This window comes from Marmota flaviventris, chromosome 1, assembly GCF_047511675.1.
Source record: "Marmota flaviventris isolate mMarFla1 chromosome 1, mMarFla1.hap1, whole genome shotgun sequence".
NCBI classification, from domain to species: domain Eukaryota; kingdom Metazoa; phylum Chordata; class Mammalia; order Rodentia; family Sciuridae; genus Marmota; species Marmota flaviventris.
Window position 1 is genome coordinate 206,924,083 of NC_092498.1, and position 24,487 is coordinate 206,948,569.

Consider the following 24,487-nt stretch of genomic DNA (forward strand, 5'->3'; position numbering starts at 1 on the left):
CTTCCTGCCGCGCCGTGGTCCCTAAAGCAGGGGGAGCCTCCTGAGCCCCTGGGTTGGGAGGGGCAGGGGGTGGGGAAGCTGCCAAGGTCCAGGGACCCCCGGACCCTACACTTGCCAGGAATCGGGAGGTACCGGGAGGGTCAGGCTGAAGAAAGAGCGGGGAGCGTCCAGCTGCCACCTTGGAGATGAAGCCCGCAGACGGGCCGGTGACAGGCTGAGGGAGATGTGGCCCGGGCCAGGGAAGAGGGCAGAGGCAGAGGTGGGCGTGGTCAGAGCCCCTCTGGCTTCCTAGTCCCGGAGGCTGCTGTGGCTCTGGGTCTGGATTGCAGAGGGGTTGGGACGTGCCTGAGCCCAGCTCCACCGGCGAGACTGGAATTAAAAACTGATCTCAGAAAGTGTGGACAGGCACGTGGAGCAACCGGAACGCTCCCTCTCACCTGTGGGAAGTGAAAGGTTTGGGAAAACTGTTGCAGCTGAGCTCAGACCTCCCGTCCCCGGCAAGCAGACATCTGCTCTGGGTATTTACGAGCACTTGCAACAAGACCTGGACAGGCAAATCCTGAGCATCTTTGCTCCTGATGGTCCTGGACACACCCAGATGCCCATCAACAGGAGAACCGAGAAAACACTTCACGTCATTGTATGCTGGAGTAGCATGCAGTGAAGAAAAAGCGGGATGGGGGACCAACGCACACAGTCACATAGAAGGATCATAAAAGTGCCATGTTGAGCAACAGAAGGCAGATCCAAACTGTCCTCTGTTGATTCTGCTTCTGTGAAGTTCAAGGACTGGCAGGTCTTGGGTGAAACTAACCAAGGGTATTAGCTGATGGGCTTGTGGTTCTCCCCCGAGGCGGCACCAGGGAGTCTGATGGGGGAGGGTGGAGGAGGTTATGTGTTGATCTGAGCATGTGCGGAGGGAGAACTGTGTCCAGCCACACACTAAGGTCTGAGTGTCGTGACTGGGGCGTGGCTCAGTGGTAGAGCCCTTGCCTGTCCTGGGCTGGCCCCGGGTCCATCCCCAGCCCTGCAAACAAGCAAAAATCCCATTGTGCTGTGCTACATCTCAGCACAAAGCCAATCTAGAGACAAAACGACCCAGGAGCTCTTGGGTCACAAAACACCAGTGGCATTGGAACTGTGAGTGGGGACCCTGCTCTGGGCTTGGGGGGCAGGCAGGACTGGCTGGGTCATGATGGGGGGGCGGGGTCAGGGAGGGTCCAGCAGGGACAGGCTGCTGCACAAGGGTCACGTCATACAGAAGGACGTGCTCACTGCAAAGAACTTGCTGGGAATTTCTAGGCACTATTTTCCTGGTTTGACCAGGAGCCAGAATTTTAGCTTTATTTTAAAATAGTGAAATTCCTCAGAGTTAAATATAGCTTTCCCTTATGATTCTGCGATTCTTTTTTAAATTTATTTATTTTCTAGTTCTCGGCGGACACAACGTCTTTGTTTGTATGTGGTGCTGAGGATCGAACCCGGGCCGCACGCATGCCAGGCGAGCGCGCTACCGCTTGAGCCACATCCCCAGCCCTCAAGATTCTTTTTGAATATAAACATGAAGTGTCACCCCTATTCACTTGAGTAACTTTTTTCTTCCATAATTTAAAGGCATAAATACCATGTAGTTTGGTCATATCAGAGCCATGACAAATTTCTATCCAAAGATACAGATTAAAAGATCTGTATTTACTTTTTTTTTTTTTTTTAGTTGTAGATGGACACAATACCTTTATTTATTTTTATGTGGCGCTAAGGATTGAACCCAGTGCCTTACATGTGCTAGGCAAATGCTCTTTCACTGAGCTATAACCCCAGCTCTGTACGTACAGTTTATTCAAGAGTCATTTGGAAAAATGAGGTCAAAAACAAACTTTATTTACATAGGGATAATAAGGATATCAACAACTCAAATACTGAATAATTCAGTTTTGGGTTAACTAGAAGTCCGTGATTCGTCAATCCTGTTTTATAGAAGCAGTACAAAATCACATTTGGTATTTTCCCTCAGTTCTCTGGTATTGAAGCTTGCAAAGATTCAGAACACTTTAAAGGTTGTTGAACAGCAATAGAAATGAGATGATGTACTTAGAAGTCAGTCTCTCACAAAAAAGACATTATCTCCAAGTTCTGTTAAAGCCCCAGCCAGTAAGGCCCACAAGGGAATAAAAACATAAGACAGATTCATGGTAGTAAACTGTTCCAGTTTAGCACAGAGTGCCAGGCAGAAGGCTAATTTAAGTAACATCGCAATGAGGTACCAGGCTTTTTTTTTTTTTTAATATTGTGTGATCCATGTCGAGGGTCAAAGCCAGACTTACATTGCCCAGCCATTTTCACAATCAACATGACAAGGAGGATAGTGTCAAACATCCAGACAGGAATGAATATGAGGAACCAGTTCCAAGGTGCCTTCTCATCAACACCAATATGATCAAGAAGAGTAAGGTGAAGAGCCAGGTAAGCAGAACTCTCTGAGCCAAGGACATTCTCATTTAAACAGTTTAAAGAGGCTGTTGCAGGGTTGAAGAAAGGAAAATATGCCCCACATCAGTGACACAGGAGCCCAGCTTGACATTTACATCTTCATTGATCTAATCAGCCATATGTGCTTGCTATTTTCCTTTCTTCTCAATGGACAAGTGTGCACTCCAAAATTTGCTTAACATAGTTTCCACTTAATGTGGTTATTTCTAGTATCTGGCAGCGCCCGCTGGCTGGAGAGCGGAGAGGGCAGCAAAGATCAGTAAATTCGCCAGTCTGGATTCTTGTCCTCTTCCACACTTTCCCCCCCATTAAACTCAGAACCCGTCACATGATAATTCAGAAAGAGGTTCAGTTCCCATGATTCTGCAATTCTACTCCTGGGTACACACTCAAAAGAATTGAAAGCAGGTGTTCAAACAAATATTTACACACTCAAGTTCACGGCAGCACTACTCACAATAGCCAGAAGGGGGAGACAGCCCAAATGGCCCAACAATAGATGGGTAAGCAAAGTGTGTCCTCCCACCTGTGGAGTATTACTCAGCTGTGAACAGGCACAGAGCACCAACAGACTACAGTGTGAGTGGACCTGGAAAACATGACACCAACTGAAAGAAGCCAGACATGAAAGGCCACGTGTGTGTGACCCCATTACATGGACTGCCCAGAACAGGCAAGTCCACGGACAGAGCAGAGCCACGGGGACAGAAGTACAGCGAGTGACCCCTCATGGGGATAGAGTTTCCTTTGGGGCTGATGGGAATGTTCTGGAACTAGATAGAGATTGTACAATTGTGAATGTCCTGATGCCACAGCATCGGTCACTTTAAAGCGGTTAGGTATCTGTCCTGGTCTCTCACTCCAACTGAAGGGTTCTCACATGGTCAACAACAACCTGGGACTTTTCTTCTTCTGGACTCTTGTAGCGAGTTGGCATGTAGAGCCCCATGTGGGCATGAAAAGGGGCCAGAGAGGGTAAGGAGCCTGTTCAAGGTTGCACAGCAAGGATGTGGAGCACAGCTTTGCACAGGGGCTCCCCTGCCCACTCCCAGGGCCAGGCCACTGGACATGTCACCTGTGTGAGGGGCTCTGTTATGAATTTGGGGCTCTCTGCTGAGTCTGGCCCAGGGATAGACCCGTCCTCCACCCACTGGTAAGAGCTGAAGGAAGCGGGTGGGGGTAGCTGCCAGCTTTCCCCACACTGTGCCCCAACCCCCCCCAGGGGGCAGCACCTGTGTGGGGTCACCTGCCGAGTCCTGGTGCACGGAGGCCACTCTGTCAGCCTCTGGCCCGTTTCCCCAAGTTTACCCCGGGGGCTGGTGGCGCCTGCCTTGAGCTGGGTTCCCGGGAGCAGGGCGTCGTTGACCCTGACGGGCCCCGACCTGGGCTTCTTGGTCAGGAGATGTCCAGGAGGGCTCCAGGCTTCACCCGGCCACAGTCCCCGGCACCTCTGTGAAGTGTCCCTGTGGGCGGCAGGGACCACCTGTAGCTGGGCAGCAGGGGGGCTTTTACAAACTGTGACCTTTCTGAGCCTCAGTGTCCCCATCTGTCACCATCAGGCGTCAGTGAGAGTCCCCAGGAGAAGGTCCAGCAGGGTCTGGGGACCCAGCCTCCTTCCTGCCCCCAGGCGCCCGAGCAGCCATTTCTTGCCTGTGAGCGCCCCCTGGTGGCCAGAACTGGCGGGGCCCTGTGGGCTGTCTGCACGGCCCTGTCCCCAGCCCTGTCCCCAGCCCTGTCCTAGCCCGCGCTCTGCAGTGACAAGGGCAGGAGGGAGGTCACCTCCGGGAAACTCCTAGGAAGACGCAGGCAAAAGTGGACCAAGTGGCGGCTGTGCGGTGCGGCTGAGTGTGTGGGAGGGCGGTGACGTGTGAATTGAGCCCTAACACCAAGAGGACCCCGGGAGGGGGCCAGGAGGGGAGGGGAGACCTGGGGGGCCTCTGGGGACAAAGCTGTGCTGGAGAGCAGGGAGGCACAGGACCTGGGCTGCCTCAGGCCGCCATAAAACACTGGTTTGGGGCCCTCCTGTATGGCCACGGGGGACACTAGTCTTGTTTTGCATCCTTTTGAGTTTTATATACGTAATGGGGACAGTGTCTTTCTGTGATCTACCTGTCATTTGTCTGCTTGGCACTGGGGCCTGAATCCAGGGGCTCCTTCCTGAGGAGCAGCATCCTGACCCTTTTTGTTTTGTTGTTTGAGTCGGAGCCTTGCTCAGCTGCCCAGGCGGCCTTCAACTTTCAATCCTCCTGCCTCAGCCTCCCGCCTCCTGAGGTGCTGGGGCTTTGGAGCCTTCGTGCTCCCAGCCTAAGAGCAGGCCCCAGACGAGGGCTGAGCCCGCAGCCCCGGGGGTGCAGACCGACTGCAGAGCTGCCCGTCCCCGTCCATGGCCCCCGCACCAGCGGCCCTTCTGGCCTTGGGGGGAGGCCTTGGGGGGAGGCCGTGGCTGCTGGGCTGTTGCAGGGGCTTGGGCTTCTGTGGCCGCTGCTGCCCCTGCCTGGGCCCAGCCCCTGGTGGGCACCTTCCTGTCCAGGGACCCTGTGGACACAGGCCGTCGGGGTGCCCAGGGTGGCCCTGCAGGACGGGATGTGGGGTGCAGCAGACACCACTGGGCGCGCGGGGTGCCACCCCATGTCACTGACCGTCTCCCCACTGGCCGGCGCGGGTGTCTCCCAAGTGCAGCCCTCGAGGCGCTGAGCGGTTTGAACCTGTCCTTCTGAGCTCGCTTCAAGGGCGGACGGGACCGAGGTGCCACCCGGGGCAGGAGGGAAGGAGAGTGCACCCATCGCCACGCCCACCGGCCTCTGCCTCCTGCCCTGCACCTCCTGGCTGGCCGGAGGGCACAGGGTCCTGGTGCCAGGACACCATCGCGGTACTCGCACCCGTCGGCACTCCTGACGAGGGGGACCGTTGGCCCTGGGAAGTCGCCGCCTTCTGTTCCTCTGTCTTGTTTGAGGTGCTGGGGACGGAACCCTGGGCCTGGCACATCCTGGGCGGTCACCCTGTCGCTGAGCCACTCCCAGTCTCCACGTTCAATGCGTTAAAGTTTGGGGGGTGACGTCAGCTGTAAGGGGCAGAGCATTAAGTTACAGGTCGGCCAACCGTGAAGCGATTGCCACAACTCGGTCCAGAAATAGAACTGGACCAGACTCCGAGGTTCAGCCTGTCTTCCCAGCAACTGAGGAGGCTGAGGCAGGAGGATTGCAGGTTCAAGGCCAGCCTCAGCAACTCAGCAAGACCATGTCTCAAAATAAAAAAGGGACTGGAGATTCCACAGAATCTCGACAACAGAGACGTGGCCAGGCCTCAGGGGGCCGCCCCCGTCTGCAGACGGTCACCTGAGGGCTTCTCTCCAGGTGGCAGGAGCTCTCCCCAGAGTGTCCCCCCGGAACACCGTCAAGAGCACACAGACCGCCCAGGCCACCCGGCCCGTGACCCCGTTCAGTTACTAAGCTGCTGCAGCCTGCCCTTCCCAGTCTGTGTCCACCCTCGCCCCACAGCACCCGGCGGGAGGGCCAGCGGAAGGTGCTGGGTACATAGGTCAGATTTCCCCTGGGTGACAAGGACAGGGAAGAAAGGCACAGTGCCGGTCAGTTCCCTCCAGATGTGCCCCCGCGTCAGTTATTTATGTGTAAGTGGCCGAGAAGAGAAAGTGTGTGTGTGACAGAGGCCAGTAAACCCAGGACCAGGGCTGGCTCAGTGGCAGAGCGCCACCTGGCACATGTGAGGCCCTGGGTTCCATCCTCAGCACCACATAAAAATTAAAGGTATGGTGTCCATCTGCAGCTAAAAAAACATTTTTAAAAACCTCATAATCTGTACTAAAGAAAAAAAGGGCTGGGAGCTGGAAGCTGGGGGTGGTGATACCACGTGCCTTTAAACCCTGCAACTCAGGAGGCCGAGGCAGGAGGATCACAAGGTCGAGGCCAGAGTCAGCAAGGCCCTAAGCAACTTAGTGAGACCCTGTCTCAAAAGAAAAAAATAAAAAGGGCCGGGGATGCGGCTCGGTGGAGAGGTGGAGTACCCCTGTGTCTAACCTCCGGTACCCGAAGCCCCCATGCCACTTCCTGAGTCCGCCGCCGTTGGCCCCGTTGGCCTTCACCTCCTCCGGGCTCCTCCTCAGAGCTTGCCCCCCACTGTGTGAGCACCTCTGGAGGACACAGCTGGGCTGAGCCTGTCTGGACCTCCCCGGCAGGGACATCCTGTGGCTGTCGGCTGCGTGTCCGCTGCTCTGGACTAAGGGCATCCGAGTGGCCCCACGCTGTGCCCCCTCAGGACTCTTCCTCCTTCTGGCCTTGGACTTCCAGATAGCTCTGAGAAGGACTGGTCAAGGTCCACAGAACGCCCTGGGAGAGTGTGAAGCTTGGGTCTCTCAACCCATCCAAGGAGCCAGTCGGTGTCCTATTGCTGCGGTGACGAGTGACCACGCCCCCGACAACACCCCTCTGTCAACGCAGGTTTCTGGAACTCGGAAGCCCCCCGTGGGTCTCGTGGTGCTAGACCAAGACGTCGGCAGCGCTGGGCTCCTACGGAGACTCTGTCGCTCCACTTGAAGGGCCTGAAAGTCACCAAGGGCAGCTCCTCGGGCTGGGGAGGAGCCCCAGAAAGGGACAGAGATGGTGCCGGTCCCCACAGCCCAGGGCAGGCACCCAGGACTGCCCCAGCTGAGTCCCTGGGCCGAGATTCCAGAAGCCTCGGATGCCGGGCTTTGCCTGCAGGTTGGGGATCCTGCCCCGTCTTCTCATCTCCTCAGAAGCAAGCATGGGCCGGGGGCAGTGGCCCACGCCCGTAATCCCAGAGACCTGGAGGCTGGGGCAGGAGGCTGGGAGGCTGAGGCAGGAGGCTCGCAAGCTGTTCCAGCTTCTGCATCTTTAGGTCCGTGGTCCCGCCTTCTTGTCTCCCAAGGCCGCAGCAGGGGCGAGGCCTGCGCATGCTGCCTCTGGGCTCCCCCTCTTCTGCTTCCTCTTACACGTATTTTTTTTTTTTTTAATGATAATGGTTATGGGGCTGGGCCGGGGCTCAGTGGCAGAGCGCTCGCCTGGCATGTGTGAGGCCCTGGGTTCCATCCTCACACCACATATAAGTAAATAGATAAAAATAAAGGCCCTCAACTACTAAATTTTTTAAAAATGATAATGGCTATTTGTATTGGTCACTATTAATCCACTTTAAAGCCACATGACAGGCGGTTTGATAGTGTCTCAGAAATAACCAGGTGGATCATTAGAGCAGAACAGGAAGAAAGTCAGCCCTGAGTCTGAGGAGCGCAGTGTGTGCTGTAGAGACGGCTGTGTCCCACTGCAGACTCACTCACAGAACCCTAAGCAGATCTAAATATGCCCATATGTGCTTCACCCTCTATCGAAGTTCCGACTTCATTTGGTTGACTTGATCTGCCTGATTTTAGAAATTTGTTCTAAGTAGCTATTATGACAGTAGAATGCATTTTGACACATCAAACATAAATGGATACAACTTCTCATTGGTCTGGTTGTACATGATGTAGAGATACACAGGTCACATAATCATTCCTACCCCCAGGCTCCCTCCCCTCCCTTCACTCCCCTGTGTCTAATCCAAAGTACCTCTATTCTCCCCTTCCCCTTATTGTGAATTAACATCTGCATATCAGAGAAAGCATTCGGCCTTTGGTTCTTTCAGATCCGCTTATTTTTCTTAGCATAATATTCTCCAGTTCCATCCAGTTACCAGCAAATGCCATAATTTCATGCTTCTTTAAGGCTGAGTAATATTCCATTGTGTATATATACCACAGTTTCTTCATCCATTCCTCTGTTGAAGAGCAGCTAGATTGGTTCCATAGTTTAACTATTGTAAATTGAGGTGCTACAAACATAGATATGGTTGCGTCACTGTAGTATGCTGGTTTTAAGTCCTTTGGATATAGACCAAGGAGTGGGATAGCTGGGTCAGATGGTGGTTCCATTCCAAGTTTTCTGAGGAATCTCCATACTGCTTTCCAGAGTGGTTGCTCCAATTTGCAGTCCCACCAGCAATGTATGAGTGTGCCTTTTCCCCACATCCTCGCCAACATTTACTGTTGTATTTTTGATGATTGCCATTCTGACTGGAGTAAGATGGAATCTTAGTACAGTTTTGATTGCATTTCTTTAATTGCTAGAGATGTTGGACACTTTCCCATGTATTTGTTGATGGATTGTATTTCTTCTGTGAAGTGTCTGTTCAGTTCCTTAGCCCATTCATTGATTGGGTTATTTGGTTTTTTGGTGTTAATGCTCTATCAGAGGTGCATGTAGTAAAGATTTTTTTCCCATTCTTTAGGCTCTATCTTCATGTTATTCTTTCCTTTGCTGTGAAGAAGCTTTTTAGTTTGATCCCATCCCATTTATTGATTCTTGATTTTACTTCTTGCACTTTAGGAGTCTTGTTAAGGAAGTCAGATCCTAAGCCAAAGTGGCAGAGATATGGGCCTACTTCTTCTTCTATTAGGTGCAGGGTCTCTGTTCTAGTGCCTAAGTCTTTGATCTACTTTGAGTTGATTTTTGTGCAGGGTGAGATAGGGGTTGAGTTTCGTTTTGCTACACATGGATTTCCACTTTTCCCAGCACTATTGTTGAAAAGGCTATTTTTTCCTCCACTGTGTGTTTTTGGCACCTTTGTCTAGTATGAGATGACTGTGTTTATGCAGGTTTGCCTCTGTGTCTTCTATTCTGTGCCATATGTCTGCATGTCTATTTTGGTGCCAATACCATGCTGATTTTGTTACGGCAGCTCTGTAGTGTAATTTAAGGTCTGGTGTTGTGATGCCTCCTGCTTTACTCTTCTTGAGGACTGCTTTCACTATTCCCAGTGAATTTCGTGATTGTTTTTCTATTTCTATGAAGAACGTCATTAGGCTTTTAATAGGAATTGCATTAAATTTGTATAACGCTTTTGGCGGTATGGCCATTTTGACAATGTTAATTCTGCCTATCCAGGAGCATGGGAGACCTTACCATCTTCTAAGGTCTTCTTCAATAGTTTTCACTGTAGAGGTCTTTCTTTCTTTTCTTTTTTTTTTTTTTTTTTTTTTTTTTTTGCTGTTGTTGTTGTTAGATCTCAAAGTTTTTCTTTGAGGCTATTGTGAATGGGGTAGTTTTCCTAATTTCTCTTTCAGTGGATGTATAGGAACACACTTGATTTATGGGTGTTAATTTTATATCCTGCTACTTTGTGGAATTCATTTATTAGTTCTAGAATGTTTTTGGTAGATCTTTTTGAATCTTCTAAATATAGAATAATGTCATTGGCAAACTTTCCTATTTGTATCCCTCTAATTTCTTTCTTCTAATTGCTCTGGCTAGAGTTTCAAGGATGATATCGAATAAAAATGGTGAAAGAGGGCATCCTTGTCTTGTTCCAGTTCTTAGAGGAAATGCTTTAGATTTTCCTCCATTTAGAATGATGTTGGGGGCTGGGGCTGGGGCTCAGTGGTAGAGAGCTCACCTAGCATGTGCAAGGCCCTGGGTTTGATCCTCAGCACCACATAAAAATAAATAAACAAAATAAAGGTATGTGTCCAACTATAGCTAAAAAAAAAAATAAATGTTAAAAAATAAAGAGGGGCTGGGGATGTGGCTCAAGTGGTAGCACGCTCACCTAGCATGCGTGAGCCACTGGATTCGATTTTCAGCACCACATAAATGTAAAATAAAGATACTGTGTCCACCTTAAAAAAAAAATGATGTTGGCCTTGGGCTTAGCACAGATAGCATTTACAATGTTGAGGTATATTCCTACTATCCCTAGTTTTTCTCATGTTTTGAACATGAAGGGGTGGGGGTATTTTGTCAAATGCTTTCTTTGAATCTATTGAGATAATCATACGATTCTTGTTTTTAAGTCTATTGATGTGATGGATAACACTTATTGGTTTCCTTATGTTGAATCAACCTTAAAAACCAACCCATTTGATTGTAATGCACTCTCTTTTAAATATATTTTTGTATGTGATTTGCCAGAATTTTATTGAGAATTTTTGCATCTATGTTCATCAGGGATGTTGTCTTAAGGTTTCTTTCCTTGATGTGTCTGTGTCTGATTTTAGGGTCAGAGGGATATTAGCCTCATAGAATGAGTTTGGAAGGGTTCCTCTTTTTCTATTTCATGGTATAAATGTTCTTTGAAGATCTTTGGAAAGCCTTGATGTATGATTCCCTCATGCAGTATGAAATGTCCTTCTTTGTCCCTTCTGATTAACTTTGGCTTGAAGTCCACTCTAACTGATATGAGGGTAGAAACCCCTGCTTGTTTACACAGTCGATGTCAGTGACATATTTTTTCTCATCCTTTCACCTTCAGCCTGTGGATGTCTTTGCCTATGAGATGAGTCTGTTGAGACAGCTATTGTTGGGTCTTGTGTTTTAATCCAATCTGCCAGTCTATCTATGTCTTTTGATTGATGAGTTTAGGACATTTATATTCAAGGTTATTATTGAGATATGATTTGTGTTCCTGGTCGTTTTGGTTTATTTCTAGTTTTTAATTAATTTATTTTAAGGTTCTTTTTTTTTTTTTTAGTTGTAGATGGACACAGTACCTGTATTTTATTTTATTTTTTTTATTTTTACATGGTGCTGAGGATTAAACCCAGTGCCTCACACATGCCAAGCAGGCTCTCTACCACTGAGCAACAACTATAGCCGCTTACTTCTAGTTTTAATTTAAATTAGTTTCTCCTCTGATTGACTATTCCATTAGTGTAGAGACTCCCTTCACTGGTTTTCACTTTTTTTTTTTTTTCATTTAATCTTCATGGAATATTTTGTTGAATATTCTGAAATGCAGGCTTTCTGGTTGTGAATTCCCCCCCCCCCTTTTTTTTTTAAAGAGAGAGTGTGAGAGAGAGAGGGAGAAGAGAGAGAGAGAATTTTTCAATATTTATTTTCTAGTTTTCGGCGGACACAACATCTTTGTTTGTATGTGGTGCTGAGGATCAAACCCGGGCCGCACGTATGCCAGGCGAGCGCGCTACCGCTTGAGCTACATCCCCAGCCCGTGAATTCTTTTTAATTTTTGTTTATCATGGAAGGTTTTATTTCATCTTCAAACCTGAAGCTTAATTTTGCTGATATAGGATTCTTGGTTGGCACCATTTCCTTTCAGAGCGTGGTGTCTGTTACTCTGGGACCTCCGAGCTTTGAGAATCTGGGTTGGGAAATCAGCTGGGGACCAGTACAGATCTGATAATTTTCTCTTGCAGCCTTTAGAATTCTATCCTTAATTTTCAGGTTGGGCATTTCCATTATCATGTGACTTTGTGTGGGCTGTTGTAATTTTGCACATTTGGGGTCCCGTAAGCTTCCTGTATTTGATTTTCCATTTCATTCTTTAGATTTGGGAAATTTTCTGACATCATTTCACTGAAAAGATTGTGCATTCCTTTGGTCTGTATCTCTGCTCCTTCATCTATCCCAATAAATCTTTTTTTTTTTTAAATAGTTTTTTTTGAAGAGAGAGAGAGAGAGAGAGAATTTTAATATTTATCTTTTTTTTTTTAGTTCTCGGCGGACACAACATCTTTGTTTGTATGTGGTGCTGAGGATCGAACCCGGGCGGCACGCATGCCAGGCAAGCGCGCTTCCGCTTGAGCCACATCCCCCAGCCCAATATTTTAATTTTGTTTTTTTGGTGGTGCTGGGGATTGAACCCAGGGCCTTGTGCATACAAGGCAAGCACTCTACCAACTGAGCTATATTCCCAGTCCCCAATAAATCTTAAGTTTTCATGTCATCCCATAATTCTTGGAACTTCTGTTCATGGTTTTTTAACATCTCTCCATGGTAAACTCTGTTTTCAAGATGATATATTTTGTCTTCATTGCCTGAGGTTCTATCTGAAAGTCATCTAGTCTGTTGGTGGTGCTTTCTATTGAATTTTTTATTTGGCTTATTGTTTCCTTCATCTCAAGGATTTCTGCTTGCTTTCTCTCTTTTTTTTCTTTCTTTCAGAATCTCTGCTTCTTTACTAAAGTGACCTTTCACCTCCCGTATTTCCTCTCTGATGTCACTCCTTACACCTCCTCCACTTCGCAGGTCAGTTTAACCAGGCACGTTCTGAACTCCTTCTCTGACGTACCTTCCACTATGGCGTTGATGGATTCTGTTATTGGAGAATCTTGGTTTGTTGGGGGCGATTTTTCCCTTGCTCTTCATGTTGTTTGGTGTCTACCGTCTGTGGGCGGGTATGGAGCTAAGGCAGTAGAGTCTTTGCCCTGTGGACTAGTGTCCCTGAAGGTTTCCAGGACCTCGCTTGGATCATTTTAATGGGGATAGAACCCAGGGCCTCTTGCATGCTAAACACATGCTCTACCCCTGAGTCACACCCCAGCCTTTTAATGTCTTTAAATCTATAGTGGTAGTGATCTTTTTTCAGATCTGAGCTAAATCTCCAGCCCTTTTTATTTTAAGTCTGGGTCTTGCTAAGTTGCTGATGCTGACCTCACACTTGCAATCCCCCTGCCTCAGCAGCTGAGATCACTGCCACCTTCTTTCCATTTTGAACACTCTCCCAAGAAGCTTTTCAATTTCATTCATTTTTCTAAATAACCAACTTATGATTTTAATGATTCTTATTGAAGATTAGTTTTCCATTCCCTTCATTTTGGCTATTATTTTCTTCTTTTTGTGCTTTTAGGTTTGTTATATTTCTGTTTTTCTTCTATTTCTTTTTTTAATAATATTTTTTACCTTTTTATTTTTATGTGATGCTGAGGATCAAACCCAAATGCTCCACAGCTGAGCCCCAGCCCCAGCCCTTTGTTAATTTTTTAAAAAATATTTATTTATTAGTTGTAGTTGGACACAATATCTTTATTTTATTTTTATGTGGTGCTGAGGATTGAACCCAGGGCCTCGGATGTACTAGGCGAGCGCTCTACCGCTGAGCCACAACCCCAGCCCCCCTTAGTTCATTTTTTAAACCTTTCTATGTTATTCTTTTTGTGTCACCTCTGTATTTTTATGTTATTTGTGACTTCTGAAAAGCAATCATTGGGGGCTGGGGTTGTGGCTCAGTGGAGCGCACTTGCCTAACGCGTGAGGCACTAGGTTCCATCCTCAGCACCACACAAAAAATAATAAATAAAATAAAGATGTGTCTACCTACAATTAATAATATCAAAAAAACAGCAATCATGGTTTTCCTCTGAACCTTTGGAAGTCACAGCTCTGCTTTGATCATTTTAGTGACTCCCTTACAAGTTTAAATGCATACTTAGCCAATGGGTGGCATGGACCTGTAATCTCAGCTGCAGGGCAGGCTGAGGCCGGGGATCACAAATTTGAGGCCACTTGGGCAATTAGCAAGTCCCTGTCTCAAAATACAATAAAAAGGGCTGGGAGTAGCTCAGTGGTACAGCATCCCCGAGTTCAGCCCCCGGCCCCCACCCTGACTCACAAGTGCCTGCTGGAGTGTGGACCAGCTCTCCATCCCTGCAAGGAAACACCCGAGAAGATGACCTTATAAAGAGGAAGAGCCTGTTCTGCCTCCTGGTTTCAGTCCGCGGTTGCTTGGACACATTGCCTGGGCCTGCGGCAGCACAGAGCCTCTGGTGGGAGTCCATGGTGGAGGAGGCCACTCCCCTCACGGCCTCTAGGAAGGAAAGAGGGAGAGAGGGCCTGGTGCCCAAGTGACCACCTTCCCCACTGGGCTCCACTTCCTAAAGGTCCTTCCACCTCCCAGGAGCACCACAGCTGGTGACCAAGACTTCAGAGCAAGGGGCCTTGGGGACATAAGATGCTAAGGGGGCACACTAACTGAACACAGGGATCTGGTCCTTTCCCTCCCGTCAGCGTTTGGCTGTCAGGCCCCGTGTCACAGCTCCTGTGAATGGGGGTACCGGGGTACTCGGAGGTGGGGTGATCAGATCCTGATCCGTGGCCCAGGGGGTCCATCCTGGGGCGAGCGGCCGACGGGCGGTAACCGGGGCAGGGGGGCTGGGGAGGAGGCGGCTCACTGGGGGGTGCCTGGAGGGTGGTTCTTCCCTTGGGCCTCTCCCTCCTCTCTGCTTCCCGACCCTGCCACGAGGGGGCAGCTGTCCTCCGCTGTCCCTTCCGCCATGACGTCTGCCTCCCCCTGGGCCCAGAGCATGGAGTGGCCCTCGGTGGAGGTGACTCTGGGGCCATGAGCCCCAAGTCAACGCTTTTTTTAGTAATTTTTTAGTTGTAGGTGGTCACGATAGCTGTATTTTGTTTTTATCTTTATGTGGTGCCAGGGATGGGACCCAGGCCCCCCGCCCCACCCCTGAACTTTCCCTCCTCTGAGTTTTCCTGGTCGGGTGTTTTGGTCACAGTGATGCAAAGGCCGCCTGGAAGCCCTCCTCCCAGACCAGCTGGGGCCTGGGTCACGTCCCCTGCCGGCCCTCCCTGGTGCAGCCTGATCCCGCTGCGCTTCCTGGGGACACCGTCATTCAGGCCCGTTTGCGGGGTCCACTCCGTTGCTTTTTCTTCTTCTCGTGTCTTTTCCTTCCACCAGGGTCAGGACTGTCCCTGGTGGAGTCCAGCTGGCAGGCGCGTCCAGCGCGTTCTGAGGTGCCTTCTGGGGCTTCTGGTGTAGGTGGCGGTAGCAAAGTCACTCAGCTGTCTCCTGGCTTCCTTTGAAAACCGGCTATGGCCCCACTTCTCCCCGCTGCCTCGGGGACCTCCCGCCCTCTGAGTATTTCCCCCAGGGTGACACCCGCAGTCTGACTGGGCTGCTGTGGCAACGCCACTGACGAGCGACTGGCACAGGACAGAAGTGTACTTTGCTCAGTCCTGGAAGCTAAGAAATCTAAGATCCAGGTGCGGCACCCGGTGCCACCGGGCCTCCCTGCTGCGTCTCACATGGCGGAGGGCAGAGGGCAGGGGGCAGAACTCCCTCCACCAGCCCTTTATGGTGGCGGGAGGAGTCCCAGGACCTGAACTCCTACAGGCCCAACCTCCTTTTGTCTCCCCTCCCAGAACAGGGGATTGAACTCAGAGGCATTTACCACGGAGCCACATTCTCACCCCCGTTTTTTTTTTTTATTTTGGACTTGAATTTGCGATCCTCCGGCCTCGGCCTCTCGGGTAGCTGGGACCACAGGGGTGTGCCAGAGCCCGGCGTAAGGCACAACTTCCTAAGGCTATCACATGGCCATTAAGGCCCGACACCTGAATTTTGGGGGAGACACGTGCAAACCTTAGCAGTTTTTCGAATTTTCACTACACTTTCCTCTTCATCACCTGGTAGAAGTGTGCTTTAAAAATCTCTTATATTAGGAAATACTTTTATTTTTTTCTTTGTTGAACTCATTTCTGTTGAGAATCCCCTAGAGAGTGTGGATTCTAATAATAATAATTATTAGAAGGTGGGATTACACACCTGTAATCCCTGCAATTTGGGAGGCTGAGACAGGAGGACTGAAGGTTCAAGGCCAGGCCAGGCACGGTAGTGCTTGCCTAATCCCAATGGCTTGGGACACAGGAGGATGGTGAGTTCAAAGTCCGCCTCAGCAACTGAGTAAGGCCGTAAGCAACTCAGTGAGATCCTGTCTCTAAATAAAATATAAAAAGGGCTAAGGATGTGGCTCAGTGGTTAAGCACCCCCTGGGTTCAATCCCTAGTACCAAAAAAAATAAAGTTCAAGGCCAGCCTCAGCAATTTAATGAGATCCCATCTTAAAATAAAATATACAAGAAGGCCGAGGGTTTAGCTCAGCAATAAAGCATCCCTGGTCCTTTCCCCATTACCGAAAAATAAGTAATGCTTGGGGCTTTGTGGGACCTTTTGGGGGGTCTGGGACATTGACTGCTCCCCACTTAAAGTCTATTCTGTCTGATATTTATGTAACTAAAGGCATTTCTTTTGGTATCTTTTAACATCTTTATGCTCTTCCTGTCAGTGCTTTCAGGGGGTGTCTTATAGACGATGCAGCTGGATTTTGAACTTTGTGGCACAGCACCTACCTTGCAGCTCTGGCCCCCCTACACCGTCGTGAGTCGCAACACCTGGGCTTCTTATTCTGTGCTTCTAATGGTGGGGGACAGGGTATCCCAAAGTATTAGTGTAGCTGTTGTTTCCTTGGGGTGCTGGGGACGAAGCCCTGGGCCTCGAAGTGTGGGCCTTACTGGTGCCGGGAGAGCCTCCCTACCCCATTGCGTGGCGTCCCCGCCCACTTGGTGCCTCTGGGGACCACCTATTATTGTGAAAGTGTCAGAACACCCCGTGTTTGTTCGCCCAGCACTGTCTGGGGGCGACAGTGAACACGCAGCCTCTTTACACTTTAAAATTCCCCCTCCTCCCAATCAGCCCAGAGCCCCTGGAAGGCACTCAGCAGTCACCTGCCCCCTTCCATATGTCTTCTGACGTCACTGGGACAGCATCGGTCACCAACGGCTGCTGTTCAGTGCTGGACGCGGTCTCACCGCTCCTTCTCTTTAAGGGTCTTTTATGGGGAGAACTTCTAGGTATGGGCATGGAGTTCTAGGTTCTTCTTCTCTTGCCAGTTTGAGACGCCTCCTCCCACCTGTGCGCTCTCCTCTCCTGACTCGCGCGGCTCCTCTGGGGACGTCCGCTTTCTGCCTAAGGGGCTGCCCTGCTGGGGCCTGCTCTGTCTCTGCTCTCCGAGGTGCAGATGTTCTGCATTTGGACAGTGACTTTTTTCCTTTTGGGCACAGTGCGGGGGCTGGCAGCCAGGGCTCTGCACGGGCCAGGCAAGTGCTCTGCCGCTGAGCCACAGGGCGGCCCCCATCCCCTCACATCACCCATTTCTGCGTCTCTGCAGTGGGCGGGGGGTCAGGTCAATGGAGACTGGAGCCCTGACCTGCCCGGCACCATTTCCTGGGCCACAGGGTTCTGCAGAGTGCGGCTGGCAAGAGCCCAAGCTGCAGTTCCGCCCCCCACGGTGGGTGAGAGCAGGCTCCTCTGCAGAGAGGCCCTAGGGTGGCTGCTGTGGGCCTGGGCCTGGGGGGACAAAAGACTCTGCCGCAGGCCCGTTTCCCGCCACAGACCAGGCGTGATCCTCAGCCTGCGGTGCCCCTCGGCACCCCTGGCGCTTGGTGAGGTTCCTGCTCTGGCAGCCGGGTGGGCCCCGAACTTGGTGTCCAGAGGGCGGTGGGGCTGCTGGCCACTGGTACGAGGACTGCACTCCAAGGCGTCACCACAGGGCGGGGCAGCTTGTGGCCCCCGGGGGCTGAAGGCATCCCTCAAGGGGAGAGAACGGCCTGAGGGCCTCCTGGTGGCCCCGGGCCCAGGGGCAGCCCAGTGTCCAGGGAAGGGGGTGTGTCGTCCTGACAGCCTGTTCCTGTTTCTCAGCTGGGGGCTGAGGGGAGGTGCTAGGGGACAGTAGGCCTCATGGGGCCACACCAAAGGTCAGTGACAGCCAGGTGGGCCCCACGCCTGCCGTGGTGGCCGTGGAGCAGCACCTACCCTGCTGCATCCGAGAGAAGGCGGGTGGGGGGTGCAATGATGGCATTTAATGCAGCTGTGACAAGCACGGTGGGAGGGCAGGGCCGGGCAGGGCTGGTGACCGCCCACCCTCTGGGCCGCTCTAAGACGTCCTCCCCTTTGGGGAAACACTGATCTGGCTGAGGGACGGCGCCATGAGGTCTGGGTGACCCTGGGACGGTGCCACCAGGGAGGCTGTGAGTCCAGGCCAGGGCCCCCGAGAGGCAGCCGCTGAGGGCAGCAGGTCATCGCCATCGTGGGAGGGGGCCGCGGGCGGTGGCGAGTAGGTGAGGGCGCCCCGGAGAGCTGCCCGGAGGCAGGAGGCGGGCACAGGAGCAGCAAGAAACGCACAAAGCCGAGCTCTGGGAACAGCGATAACAACGTCTTCAACAAAACCATGTCCCTGCTGCCGGCGAGGCGGACGCTGCCCTGGGAGGCAGGGAGCTGAGCTGCGGGCAGCTGGCGCGGGTGAGCCAGGCCCCGGCAGCTGGGGCGGGACAGCACGGAGGCTATCACTGTACCTCTAGCGGGGCGACCTCACGTCCTTCCCTGGACTTCAGGGGACAAAGAGACAAGACTCCTGAGGGGCGAGTCTCTTTGGGAAAGGTCTTCCGAGGTGAGTGTCCATGGCAGAGCAGGTGGCCTGCAGAGGGAGGGAGGTCCCCGGGCAGAGGCCGGGGTGGCGGCCAGGGTCGGGGGGTGGCCCTCCTCATCTGGCGGGCTTGGCAGGTACGACCCGGTGCTCCCACCAGGAACCCCGAGGCCGGCAGGGCCGGGGCGTTGGCTGTGGTGGCCCCTCACTGGGTCCGGAGCTGGTAATCTAGGAGACAAGAGGGAGGCGTCCACCCTCGGCTCCGTTCCCAGGGCCCCGCTCCCACCCGGGGCTGCCTGGTGACCCCTCGGCACCCCCAGGCAGGGCACGCTCACCTCCATTCTGGGTGATGTAGCGGACCCAGGGCAGCGCCTGGTAGCCGCTCTTCTCGATGATCTTCAGGTAGCGCACCTGGGACACGGGACGGAGCTGAGCACCTGCGTGGCCCTCTCCTCGCGCCCCGACCCTCCTCCCGTTGGCGGGGAGGCCGTGAGGGGGGCAACACGGGCCGCAGGAGGCCGAGGTGAGCGTCGGAGCCCTGGGTACAGGAGGCCCAGAGCCAGGCTGTGCGCCGGGCAGCTGCCTCCTGGACAAGAGGCCGCCCAGACCCTCCATGACCCTCAGCTGCCGTGCGCTTTCTGAGGGGAGCCTGCCATGCTACGCGCTGCAGGGCGGGGTGCAGGCCTCTCCCTGGTGGGGCTGGGCCCGGGGAGCAGAGCCTCCTGTGCCCGCGGCAGGCTGAGTGGCGGCCCTCTCCCGCTGCTCGCGCCGAGTCCACTGCATGTGGCCTGCGCTCGCTGACGCCCAGTCCCCGCGGCCCCGCTGCAGCCCACGTACCTGGATGCCTGAGGTAGTGAAGTAGGGGATCTCGAACTTGACGCTGATGGGGGGCTTGCCCTCCTTGTCCTCGGCCTCCACGCTGGGCAGGCCAAAGTGGGCCCGCATCAGGTACTCCTTGCCGCCCTGGGCAGGGGGGACAGTCAGCCAGCACCGCCACAGCAGCCCACGCTGCGCTGGCCCCGGGACCCCGCCTGTCTGCTCGGGTTGCCCAGCGCCCCACTTTCCCTGCCAGGCCTGTCCCCCCTGCCTGACGTCTGCCCCCACGGGCCGCAGTGGGCAGCCAGAGCCACTCTGAGGAAAGGCAATGAGTTCTCAGAAGCAAAATGGCTTCAGAAGGTTCAGGAAGAGGAGACGAGTTGCCATGGAGGCCAACAAGACAGCGTGGCCTTGGGGGGAGGAGCAAGGGACTGAGCAGAAGGCACAGGCAGGGGCTGGGGGACAGGCCACCTGCCAGCCTAAGGTCTAAGGGACAGCTCCATGTGACCAATGTCAGGGCAGAACGGGAAAGGGACAAGTCAAGAAGCCTGTGGACAGGGAGAGGTGACGAGCAGGACCCCAGGGATAGTGCTGACCGAGGGCTGGCCCAGGTCCTGCTCCCCAAGGGTCGGGGGGCAGCAGCCTCAGGCGTAGGAGTGAGCAGCGACTCCAGAGGTGGGGCCAGAGCAAGGCCGGGGGGGCCGGCATGACCCTCTCCTTGCCCTGGCCACACTGGGACACCACAGTCTTTGGTCCCCAGAGGCCTGACCAAGGCTCAGCAGGGGTTGCTGTCTGTTCGGCCCCAGAGGGGGCGCGTCCTCAAGCCTCAGCTCCCTCCTAGACGTCTGCCCGTCCCCCCAGAGCCAGGGAGACGGCGGCCCGAGTGTGGCCAGGAAGCAGGAGGGCAGCTGGACAGCCACAGCCAACAGCGGCTGCAGGAGGGGAGCCCACCTCTCGTCTGGACGCCACCTGCCCAACCAGACCTGCACCCACACTGCGCCCTGGGAGCAAAGGGAGCAGGCAGGAAAGGGGACACTGGGAAGAGGGCCCCCAAGACGGCGGGTCCCCCACTTCATCCCCCCTCAGTGGGGAGGACTGCAGACTGACTCAAGCCAGAATGAGAAGCCACGAGAGGAAGAGGAGGCCACTGATGTCACAGCAGGGGACCTGGGCAAGAACGCCCCCTGAAGAGGGGGACAGGCCACCGCTGCACAGCCCCAGGCCTGGACTCCCAGGGAAGACAAAGCAGTTCCTGAGAACCTAACAGCGCGGCAGCCACTTCCACAGAGCAGAGGGGACGAGACGGGCACCTGCCGCAGGAGGCACCAGCTAGGGCCCGGCCCTTGTCTAGGTGGACGGCGCTGCGCTGGGGGCTGAGAACGAGGCCTTCATCTTCCCTCAGTCCATAAAGGACAGCACAGGGACTCACTGTGGCCGCACCTCCACCTACAGGGCGGGGACACGGGAAGAGAAGCCTCCCTCCACCTGCGTCAGGAAGTTTAAAAGACAAAACAAAACAACCTCTATCTGAATACATTATTTTAGAAAATAATGTAAAGTATTACAAGCCAGAATTACAGCGTAGACACCTGTATAAAAACGAGCTTTAAAACAAAAATAAGTGAATTGAACATGTGACTCAGACAAAAAAAGACTCGGGGCTGGGGATGGAGCTCAGTGGAGAGTGTGGGCCATTCCTGGTCCCCCCAGGAATGCAAAAAATGAGATAAAATAAAATTAATTTAAAGACTTAAATAGGAAAGGAAAATAAACAACAAATAAAGTCAAAAACAAATCTGGAAAAAAAATAAACAGACAAACCACTAGGTAACCTTATCCCCTCCCCCGCCCAAAAAGGTAGTCAAAAATACACAAAACAAGAAATAAAGGAAGCCAGGCGCGGTGGCTCACACCTGTAGTCCCAGCAGCTGGGAGGCTGAGGCAGGAGGATCGAGAGTTCAAAGCCAGCCTCAGCAAAATTGAGGCCCTAAGCCACTCAGTGAGGCCCTGGCTCTAGATAAAATACAAGATAGGGCTGGGGATGTGGCTCAGTGGCCGAGCGCCCCTGAGTTCAATCCCTGGTATCAAAAACCAAACTAAAACAGGCCCACGTGGCTCGGGGACAGGACAGCTCGGCTCATTGAGGCGTTACTCTTCCCCATTAACAGCAGCCTGTGCAGACCCGCGGGTTCCAATGCTTGGGAGGAAAAGGAAGCCCGCGAAGGCTGCCGGGAGGTCAGTGGAGGGAAGCGCCCAGGGCGTAGGGCCGTTAGGCGGGCAGGGCGCCAGATGTGAAAACAGAATGAAGCGCTAGTTCAGACAGCGCCTCCCTGCACGGATGGACAGACTAGAGGAAGTTCAGAAATAGACCGACTGCCACGTGAAAATCTGGACCTGGTGAACACGGCATCTCAAACTGTGGCAAGACAGACTCGTTAGTAAATGACAAAGGAACCTGAATGGACCTCTGGACAGAGAACGCGGCTCTGTGTCTCCTCCCGTGTACCAGGCCGAGCTCCCAGGGGACCCAGACATGCCACCGACGGGCTCTGGAGGCAAACGTGGGTGAATTCCTCTGTGCTAGGAACGGGGAGGCTTCCAAAGCATGACTTAAAATCCAGACACAACACAAGGAAAAGACAGACATGTGACGACGTTAAACCACAATATTAACAATGAAACAAGGACACAATCAGCAGAAGATGCCAGAAACAAAGTCCAGAGTGAACCATACACCACTTACACCAACGAAAAGGTCCCCATCCAGCCCATATGTAAAGAGCACTTGGAAACCAAGAAAAGGACCCAACCTGCCAAAAAAATTGAGCAAGAGAAAGCTAGTTCCCAGAAAAAGAAATGCAAATGGCCCTTAGTCACAAGAAAAGCACTGCTGATAACAGGAGAAGAGCAAGTCACAGTGGCACAGCCACAGTCCACTCTCTCTGCTTAGAAGTCTGAAAGCTTGACAGCAACTCTGCTGCTGCCCTCCCTGGGGAATCTCTGCAGGCTGCGACCCACCTTCCCCGAAGCCACACTCCCAGGACACAGGATGACACAGGCACAAGGTTAACCGCTGAAGTGTCTCTAAAGCCAAAGATTATAAACAACGCAGTTGCCTGCAGTGGGGGATGGTGACTGGCGACCCCAATAAGAAAGTGCAGATACAAAAACTGGGAGCTGAAGGGCAACACCATCTTGAGAGAGGAGGAGGAGCCAGGAGGTGCCCTTCCTGTTTCCCGAACACACTTCCAAGCTGTAGCTGGGCCCCTGGATCCAGAGAGGGCGAGCAGCAACGGACAAAGAGCTGGTGTCACCTAGGGACCTTCAACAGCACCAGAGCCGCACTGGCCTTCCTGACCTCCTGGAGGAGGAGCAGGGAGAGCCTGGGGGAGGGTACTCACTGGAAAGGACTTGATGGACCACACGATCTCGCTGTTCTCAGGGACCCACTTGACGCTGCCCACCGTGGTCTTGAACTTGGGTGAGTCGGCATCGTTGGGCACGGGGATGTGGATCTCCACGTTGTTGGCAGTGGACCGCCGCTTGAACTGGCTCTTGGCCTGCAGAGGGGGTTGACTTGGCTCAAGGTTTGGGAGGGTGAAGGTGAGATGGCCCAGCTCAGCCACCCAGGGCCACCAGGACCCCAGCCCCTCAGCCTGGCCTGTAGATCTGCTCCCCAACGATGAGCCCTGGTATCTCCAGGCACTTTCCCACCCTCCCCCACCCTCAACGCCCCCCTGAGCCTGGCTTCTGAAGTCGGGTGTCTCCTGCCTGTCCCCCAAGCCTCCGTGGCTTCCCAGATCTCCCCCTGGCCTTGGACTTCTAGGACCATGTCTGTGTCCCCAGCCTGGCATGGGCTGGAGTGTCATGGAGAGGTGAGCGTCCACCTGGCAGGCAGCCACTCTGGGGAGCCTCCCTGTGCCTGGCCACAGGCCCCTCCAAGGAAGTGGCACCATCTGAAGGGAGCCCTGGGTGGTGTCTCTTTCCTGTCCCTGGCCACCCCCCCAGCTGAGCCCACACTGAGGCAGCACAGATGGCAGCCCCGTGACACCCCGGCCCTCATGGAAGCCGATGCCCGAGGCCACGGATGGGCCAGGGCCACTGGAAGGCCCTCAGTGGGCGGCACACGGCTGGCCCTGCCCGGCTCCCGGCTGACCTTGATCATGTACTCGATGCGGCTGTGGGAGTGCTTCTCGATCACAGACTCGATCCAGATCAGGGGCTTGACCTGGGGGAGGGGACGCACTGTCTCATAAGTGCCTCGGGTGGGAGGGGGAGGCCTAGGGCAAGGGCCATCTCCAGGGAGGGGTCTCGGTGCCCAGGGCCCTGGGAAGAGTGTTCGGCCAGCACAGGCGGAGTGCTGCCTGGACAAGGGCCTGCAGGGCCACCACAGCTGGCCGGGGGAGGGGCTGCGTCCTGCTGCCTCAGGGAGCTCCGGCCCCGGGACTCGGTCTCCTTGGAGCCGGACACTGCCCATGGAGTGGGGGTGGGCAGACACCGTGCCTGCCCTGGGGCCACCTCGTGGAGCGCGACACCCCTGGGGACAGGGCCTTGGGCCTCACTCACGTGGGTGTTGAGGCGGTAGGACATGAGCTCGAACTCGCCGTCGGGCGGGATGAAGGAGATGGTGCGGTCGTTCTCGAAGCGCGAGAGGCGCACGCACTGGTGGAACTTCACGTCCTCCAGCTCCACAGACTTGCTCTTGCCCCCTGAGGGAGGGAGGGAGGGAGGGAGGGTGAGCCCTGGGCTCCCGGCAGAGCAGGGCCCACTGACACCCCTGCTGACCCTCGCCTCCCTGGTGGCACCTGATGACGAGTGCCTGCTGTGCTCCTGGGGACAGGGCTGCTCTGGACACACTTGCTGATGATCGGTGGCTCGGCTCCTTGAAGGGCCAGGCCCCCCCCCCCCCCCCCCCCCCGTGCCCTCCTGCTGGAACCTGTTCCCACCTCACTAAGGGGACCGGGGGTGCCCCTGCCCAGCCACCCTCATGGGCTGACAATGCCCGGGAGAGACAGCCCTGGGCCACCGTAGGAAGTGCTGCAGGTCACTTCCACTTCCTGTGACCTTCCCACGGCCCAGGGGGGAGACCTGGCCTGACGGTGCAGGCGAGGCTGGGGCTGCTCGCTGACATCTACAGTGCTCCCTGGGTTTCCCCAGCCCTGGGTGG

The 24,487-nt window shown here is 53.7% G+C and overlaps 1 protein-coding gene, 1 non-coding gene and 1 pseudogene across 3 annotated transcripts in view; all 3 read right to left on the bottom strand.

The window, feature by feature from the left end:
• Positions 1-1,944: 1,944 nt before the first annotated feature.
• LOC114090394 (transmembrane protein 60-like) lies at positions 1,945-2,711 on the bottom strand (annotated as a pseudogene).
• A 9,425-nt stretch (positions 2,712-12,136) lies between these two features.
• Trnat-ugu (transfer RNA threonine (anticodon UGU)) lies at positions 12,137-12,209 on the bottom strand. Its single transcript has one exon. It is a non-coding gene; the product is annotated as a tRNA-Thr (tRNA).
• Positions 12,210-16,113: 3,904 nt separating this feature from the next.
• Ap1m1 (adaptor related protein complex 1 subunit mu 1) overlaps positions 16,114-24,487 on the bottom strand; it is a 28,926-nt gene continuing 20,552 nt past the window's right edge. For both annotated transcript variants that reach the window (XM_027932620.3, XM_027932621.3), the window contains 6 exons: positions 23,887-24,029; positions 23,477-23,548; positions 22,722-22,880; positions 19,342-19,467; positions 18,840-18,915; positions 16,114-18,732 (listed from right to left, as the gene is read on the bottom strand). In XM_027932620.3, the coding sequence (XP_027788421.1) occupies positions 18,710-18,732; positions 18,840-18,915; positions 19,342-19,467; positions 22,722-22,880; positions 23,477-23,548; positions 23,887-24,029 (599 nt within the window). In that variant the 3' untranslated portion in view covers positions 16,114-18,709. The remainder of the gene's footprint in view (positions 18,733-18,839; positions 18,916-19,341; positions 19,468-22,721; positions 22,881-23,476; positions 23,549-23,886; positions 24,030-24,487) is intronic.